We start from the raw sequence: 8,156 nt of genomic DNA on the forward strand, positions 1-8,156 counted from the left end.
GAAAGATGTTCTTTGGACAATTTTCAAGTTTTTAAAGTAACTTGCAGGATTTTTCACTTCTTGTATGACAGCTGCATCCCATCTTACATAAACTGATTATTTTTATTTCTGATTTACAACATCAGAAATGGTTGTTTACACAAAGAACATGAACATTCCTAGACAGCTTTGCTGAAATTCTAGAATCCATTTGTGTGTCATCAGGCAAGTTACATAGAACTATTGTCATAATGACTAACTGAAGTCCCATTGATTAATATCCCAACAAACAGTAGTTTAAGCATACAGAGAGTTGTTTGGAGACACTTATTCCCCACACAGAACTACAATTTCCGCAGTTCCCTGGTGGAAGAGGATTAAACCACTTCAAAATTGTAGCTCTATGAGGGGAATAGGGGGTCTCCAAATAACTCTCAGCACCCTTCACATACAACTGTATGGTGGTGATTTAAATGTGTGGTGTGAATGTGGCCTAGTTCTGGAACTGACCCTACATTTTTACATAGATTTATGTAGAGCAGTGTTGGCCAAACATAGGTCTCCAGCTGTTTTTGAACTACAAGTCCCATCACCCCTAGCTAACAGGACCAGTGGTCAGGGGTGATGGGAATTGTAGTCCCAAAACAGTTGGAGACCCAAATTTGGCCACCACTGATGTAGAGCTAGGGACAGCTTCTGCTAGAATCTGACTGCCTTTGTTTGTGTGTCCACTCTTCTAGCGTCGCCCCAGCAGATGGCCTGCAATGAAATTTCGAAGAGGCTCTGGACACCCTGCCTATGCTGAAGTGGAACCGGTTGGCGAAAAGGAAGGCTTCATTGTGTCAGAGCAGTGCTAGGATTTCTAAGGCAGATCACCAGTACTGGCCTACAGGTGTGAGACATTTACGCTGCCTCTGATGAAAGAAATGGAAATCTAAGCTGCTGTAAACCCGAGAGAGACAGAATGGAGTTCTGGATAAACTTTCTCTAAGGAAAAGTGTCTAGGATACCCAATTACCCTTTCAAATATATTTTTTTGCCCCCCTCACAGCAAATCACCAAGCCATGTTTCAGTAGCACCCCTCAGAAACACCTACAGTAGGAGAATGATGAACACAATTGCCATGCTTTCTAGGTATCGGAGATGTAGAGTGATTCAGGATATAAAGCTTTAGTTCAGAACAGTGCTTCCCTTCTGGATCCAGTGCAGTGACTGTGTTTTTATTCCAGCTGTTACCGGTGGGTTATCCTTTCAGCCCCAGAGGCAATGCTTCTCGTTTGACAAGGCTGCTGGTGAGATCAATCTGATGCAGATAACATAGCTAAGCAGTTTTCTACAGTTCATGAGTAATGCAATTTTCATTTCTAAAAATAAAATAAGAAAACTCCACCCAAGTGCAGAAGCATGATATACATCTGAAAACAACAAGAATCCTTCTTGTATTCTGTAGGTTTATATCCCATGAACTGTGATTATTATTGTTTTGATCACAACTATATTTCTATAGTTGACAAAGCATTAGAGAGTTTTCAGGGGGTTTTTCTAAAAAAAAAAAAAAAAGCGATAAAGTTTTTCACTATGGTGAAATTGGGCTGTTCTGCTGGAATATACAGAGAAATTGGACTACTATTCAGTTTTGATCTTCACAGAAGTGAGACGGAGTCAGCACTGCCAGGTACGCTTGCTTGGGAGTAAGTCGCTTAGGAGTGACCACGCCTAGTATTTAGCTGATAGTTTCAAGGATATTGCTTATGCTCCTGAAATGTGGATTGAAACAGAAGTGGTAGATGTGTTTGGCTGATGCCAGAGGGGGAAACAGCCTTGAAACACAAAAAGAAATTACTACCATTTTTAACTCTTACCATTCTGTCACAGGTCACTTGAGAACAGTGCTGTTGGTTCCACCGCACCCCTCCCCAAGACAAACATTAAATGTGTTGCAATCCCTGCAGATTCATGTAGAAGTATTGTTTAATGCACATAGTAGCTGCATACATACATACATACATGCATATATATATATATATAAATACATATATATATATAAATCTATTTTTTTTATAGCTAACACAAGGCAGGCTCTTGTGACTGTTAAGAGTGCTTTTTTGCCATCCGGACGATGGAAATATATTGCATTGCTGCATATTTCCACTGAGTTGTAAAATAATCCTTAATATTAAAATAAGATTTTATGTTGTATAGGGAAAGTGGTTCATTTATCTGCAGTGCTATAACTTTGCCTGCCTCTGGAAGCCACGGTTTCTTAAACAACAAAACCCTTTCCTTCCCTGACTGGGAAAGATAATATTTTTTTAAAGAAAACTCCCAGTGAAATATTCCTTTGGATGGAAAGGGGGCAATATATATTGAGCTACTAAAATGTCTATTCAGATTTTGTATGGACATTATTGCATTGTGAAACCCATTCATGAATTTCACCTTCCATATGAACAGCAGCACTTGAATCATAGTAGTTTCAGGTTGTTCAGATACCTTTTCAGGTTGCACCTTTATAACACGGTTCTTTACATTTTCACATCAATACTTGTATGGTTCTGGTTTTTTTAAAGGGGGGGAAACAAAACCTCCATGATTTTTACTTGTTATTTCCTTCAGTAAATAATACAATACTGTATTTTCTGTATTCATTATTTCCTCTGTTGGATTCATTTTGCTGTGTGTCCACTAGTCATCCAGAAGAAGATGGGACATTTCTGAAAGCAGTGGTTTAACTACAAAACTGTTAAAAAGCCAGTCATTTTCCTTTCCTGGACTTTTCCATTTCCTGGTAACAAACCAGAACTCATTCTGTGCAGGGGCCTCCCATTCCTCCAGTGACAGGTCTGGGTGGACAGCCAGGAAACAAGAAGTTTATTTACCTGAGGACCAGGTAGATTACTGGTGAGGAAACCTTTCCAGTCCAAGGGCTGCATTCCCTTCTGAGCAACCGTCCAGAGGCCAGTGATAGACAGGGCATGGGGCAAAGGAGCGCAGAGCAAGAAATGTAAACACACCTCTCGGTATCCTCCAATTAAACAAACTAGAGGCATTATTAGAATTATTATTATTTTATTAAATTTGTATGCCACCCTTCACCTGTAGATCTCAGGGCTCTTCACAACATAAAAATACAAGATAAAAAAAACACAAAATACATAATAATAATAAGAAGAAGAACAAGAACAAGAAGAAACCAATAGCACACCCCTCCCACAACACACTTAAAAAAGTATTGGATGTGAAGCAGCCCAAGGTCTGGTTGAAGGATGTTTTCACCTGGCGCCTAAAGATGAATAATGAAAGTGCCAGGCGAGCCTCTCTAGGGAGAGCGTTCCACAAATGGAGCCACTGCAGAAAAGGCCTGTTCTTATGTTGCCACTCCCTGGATCTCTTGTGGAATTGGCACATGAAGATGGGCCTCAGATGATGAACACAGGGTCCAGGTAGGTTCATATGGTGAGAGGCAATCCTTGAGGTATTGCAATCCTGAGGCATTGAAGGGTTTATAGGTCAAAACCAGCACTTTAAATTGAGCCCAGAAACTGACTGGCAGCCAGTGCAGTTGGGCCAAGATTGGTGTTATATGCTCAAACTGTCTTGCCCTGGTGAGCAACCTGGCCACTGAATTCTGCACCAGCTGAAGTTTCCGAACTGTCTTCAGAGGCAGCCCCATGTATAATGCATTGCTAATCTAACCTAGAGGTTACCAGAGCATAGACAACAGAAGTTAGGCTGTCCCTGTCCAGATAAACCTGCCACAGCTAATGGAAGGCACTCTGCACTACTGAGGCCATGTGAGCCTCAAGCAGCAGCGGTGGATCCAGAAGCATCCTCAAGCTACGTACCCACTCTTTCAGAAGGAATTAACCCCATCAAGAGCAGGCAACCTCCCATCCATCTGGTCTTATCTGGACTGAGCTTCAGTTTGTTGGCTCTCATCCAGTCAGTTATCAGAGTTCAAGGGCATCTGGTAGACTTCCATCTTGGTATCGGCCATTAGCATCACATTCTCCCATATCCTTTAGGAGAGGCAAACCATTGGTGTAGCTGCCTTGCCAATTTGCTTGTCCAACTCATTGTTTATGGAGAGGTTGCTGTTATGATGGAACCCAGGTAGACAAGTCATCTACCACCTCAAGTGTGTGATCACTAAGGCTGCTGCGTGGAGTGCTGGTGACATTCTGACCGAAGATGTTGGTCTTTGTCAGGCTGATGGTGAGTGTGAAGTCCCTGCAGGCTTGTGCAAAATGGTTGATGAATCTGTAGAACTTCCTCGGATTGTGCTGTCAAGGCTGCGTCACCTGCAAGCAACATCTCATGGAGAAGAACCCGTCATACTTTTGCCATGGCATGGAGACGCATGGTCCAGGTGATGTTAAACTCCAATCAGCTTGGATGAAGATAAACAAGAATAGGAGCTGGAATCCAATAACATCAGGAGGGCCAAAGGTTCCCTCTCTTACACCCACTGAATACCTTCCATCAGTGGTATAAGAGAATAGTGATAAAGGAAGTCAGGGAAACACACTCTTGTTGAATGCAGCAATGTGAGGAGTAAATAATATTTCAAATTATGCAATCACACAGCCTGCTATTTTCAATAGCTGGTAATGTTCTGTAATAACAAATGTACTAATAAGATATGGAGAGATGCATTTTGTCTTTAGTCCCAGAAACTCAGCAGTTGTACTGCTAATTAATGGCGTAGCAAATGAAACTGACATTCTTCAGCCACCCTATCGTATCTTGTGGAGCCTGCAAAGGCCATGGAGTCATTGTAGCTGCCCAAAGGATTCTGATTTTGCTTCTGGGCATCTTTGATTGCCACAGGCTGTTAATTCAGGTGGCAGGCACCACATGTAGAATCCTGGAAAATGCTCATTCTTACGGATCACAAATACCAGACAGCAAATTATGAATCACCAATAAAAATGGGCCTAATGTAACAATTACTGAATGTTTGCTTGCTGTTAGTTTGATGCATGAATGGATGCACAGCATATTTTGCTCATGGTGCCAAGCTTGATACTTGTACCACTTACTAAATTCATGTCACTCCAGAGCCCCGTTATGGCCATTACGGCACAGTGTTAATCCTTCTCAACAGATGCGTTCCACGACACTGCTCTTAATTAGTCTAGTTTAAGGACCTCTGGTGGTAAGAAAGAGTCACATGAGAGTGAACATCTTGGGCACGGACTATCTTGTGTTGCTTTCAAACGCTTCTATTCCTCTCTCTGGGACGTTCACCGGAGACCTCAGTGGGTTTGTGCCTTTGGGCCATAACTGAATAAACCACATGTAGATAATTTTACAATGTTGTATGCCACTGACGTGAACGGGGAAATGCCTGTGTCATTTGGCATCAGACAGTGGGACGGGACAGGCAGCCTAGGTACGCTTATCTGTTTGTTAGAAAAACAAAAATTTGAAATAATACAAAAGATATATACAGCAATTTAAATGAAATAAAAATAATGATGTTATCAGGTTCAATCTTTGGTTATTACTCTCCCCCCCCCCCCAAAAAAGCATCAGTGTCTAGGTTTTATGGTAATAACCAGTATGTGAGTATCGGGGCAATTCATTAATTCCATTGCATTGTAGAAAATACATGGGTGTCATGAACTGGCAGGACAACAGGGAAGAGGAAGAGGATCCCAGCAAAGAGTGTAGCCAGGACTGGGACACACGGGGGCAAGCTGGGGATGGGGAAGGAGAGGTTGGTGTTGGAAGTACTCACAGGGCGATGGAGGATGACAAGGGGATGGGGGTTAATGCACAGGAACCAGAACAGCAGGACCCAGAGGGGTCCCTGTCTCCACAAACACAGTGGGCTCTGAGGGAGCAGCGGAAGGGGAACTCCAGGAGGCTGAGGCAGGCAAGCGCCCACAGCCCAGTTCCCTAGCTGCCCAGGTGGGGCTCACTAGCTCCGGGAGGAGGCGTGTGATTCCTCAGCTGGAGTTGGCTTGAAACAGGTGAGGCTCACCTGCCTCATCAAGCCCAGGTGCTGCAACCAGCATGCAAAGTACTAAAGGGCAGCAGAGCTGAGGTGCTGTTTCTGCCCAACCGCCCATGTAGATAGACCTCAGCTTGGGTGCTCCAGGATTTCTGTGGGACTCTTCTTCCCTTTGACATGTGGATTGACCCTGGACTGGGGACTTGACATACTGGCTTGCCACCAGGTAGGCCTAGGGTTCAGGACACTGGATCCATTTACTTTGGTCAATAGGCATATTCATGTCACCATGTAGTACTGATATCTATAGGGAAATGCCATTCATGCCTCCTTTGATTCACTATGGCAAATTCTGCCTTTTCCTGTGAAGCAAGAATGGAATGAAGTTAACTGTGGTCATCTATACTTCCCATGTTTTTAATCTGATTGGATTGAAAATGATACAAATATGATTCTTTACTCCAACGTCTGTGGTTAAGTGTCAGTGTTGGCAAAGAATCCTGCTGCTATAATTGGAAGCACAAATTTGGACAGTGAGACAAATCCAGAATTAAATGTTTCGTAAGCGTTCTCTTTAGTTTTTAATGGTGATCATTCTGATCCAGCAATGATGTTGCACATACTGTTAAGGCCTAGTGGCTTGGTTGTTTGGTGTCTGTTTGTGTATGTTTAATTGGGTATGCTTAGCCTGGAGAAGAGGTCATTATGAGGAAATGTGAGAGAGCCGTGTTCAAATATTTAAAAGGCTGTCAGAGAGATGGTATAACAAATTGGCTTGCTGTTGCTGGGGAGGGTCAAGTCCAAACCAACGGATTCAAATGAGAATAAAAAGGAATCATAGAATCATAGAGTTGGAAGAGACCACAAGGGCCATCGAGTCCAACCCCCTGCCAAGCAGGAAACACCATCAGAGCACTCCTGACATATGGTTGTCAAGCCTCTGCTTAAAGACCTCCAAAGTAGGAGACTCCACCACACTCCTTGGCAGCAAATTCCACTGTCGAACAGCTCTTACTGTCAGGAAGTTCTTCCTAATGTTTAGGTGGAATCTTCTTTCTTGTAGTTTGGATCCATTGCTCCGTGTCCGCTTCTCTGGAGTGGCAGAAAACAACCTTTCTCCCTCCTCTATGTGACATCCTTTTATATATTTGAACATGGCTATCATATCACCCCTTAACCTCCTCTTCTCCAGGCTAAACATGCCCAGCTCCCTTAGCCGTTCCTCATAAGGCATCGTTTCCAGGCCTTTGACCATTTTGGTTGCCCTCCTCTGGACACGTTCCAGTTTGTCAGTGTCCTTCTTGAACTGTGGTGCCCAGAACTGGACACAGTACTCCAGGTGAGGTCTGACCAGAGCAGAATACAGTGGCACTATTACTAAATGTTAGGAATAACTTTCTGATGGTGTGAGCTGTTTGACAGTGGAGAAGACTGCTCAGAGTTACCCACACCTGTTTTAGACGCCATTTTCTCTACATTTCAGCTTTGTTTTTAGCCTGTCTTTTCTCTTGCAGTCTTGTATATTGTTGGGGTTTTTTGTTTTTTTAATGATTGCATTCACATGTTGTATGAACAGTTTTAGTCATTGTTTTGCATTCTGTCCTGGGATCATCTGATGATGGGCGCTTAAGAAATATTTCAGTAAATAAAATTTCTGCTTGCACAATCGTAACAGCGGTGAGGTCTGCTGTGCAGAAAGAGCATGTTACATTCCTTTGGCAACTGTGTAGGGACCAGCTGCTCTTTAGTGAAAGGTTTACATGAAAAGATTAATTTGTACCAAAATATTTATTTGGGATTGCAGTATCCTTAGATGCTTAGCAGACTGGTGCTTTTAGGATGATGACTATAGTGTTTCTGACATTAGCCAAGTGGTCTTTTAAAATGCTCAGCAGATTGGTGGATGTAATAAGGCACATTAAAATCCAGATGAAGCAAAAAAATACCAAAAAACCTCAGTACGTCAGCAGATAAAATGTGAATGCAGCTTTGTCAGTGGCGTAGATAGGAATCATCTTATGTAACAAGATGACATGCCGTTTTTCCATGGGATAATTGTTCGTGGCGTGATTACGAATTAAACCCTTGACAGGGAGGGATGGAGGGACATTCTTGACATGAAAACATGGCAAGAATAAAACCAGCCAATGAAATCAGCTGTGTAATGCTGTGCAGTTTTACAAGTGATCAATAGCCTTAATACAAAAGTTACGAACT

The 8,156-nt window shown here is 42.7% G+C and overlaps 1 protein-coding gene across 2 annotated transcripts in view; it reads left to right on the plus strand.

Annotated features, from left to right (window-relative positions):
• PLXDC2 (plexin domain containing 2) overlaps positions 1-2,615 on the plus strand; it is a 236,174-nt gene extending 233,559 nt beyond the window's left edge. The window contains exons 14-15 of one of the 2 annotated variants that reach the window (XR_014000682.1): positions 720-1,218; positions 1,278-2,615. Coding sequence is in view for 1 of the 2 variants with exons in the window: in XM_081163229.1 (XP_081019355.1) it covers positions 720-836 (117 nt within the window). In the remaining variant the exon portion in view is untranslated. Of the gene's footprint in view, positions 1-719 lie in introns of both variants that reach the window. The other variant, XM_081163229.1, reaches the window with a different exon arrangement.
• The last annotated feature ends 5,541 nt before the right edge of the window (positions 2,616-8,156 follow it).

The sequence above is a fragment of the Podarcis bocagei genome, assembly GCF_964188305.1.
Source record: "Podarcis bocagei genome assembly, chromosome: 12".
In the NCBI taxonomy this organism is placed as follows: Eukaryota; Metazoa; Chordata; class Lepidosauria; order Squamata; family Lacertidae; genus Podarcis; species Podarcis bocagei.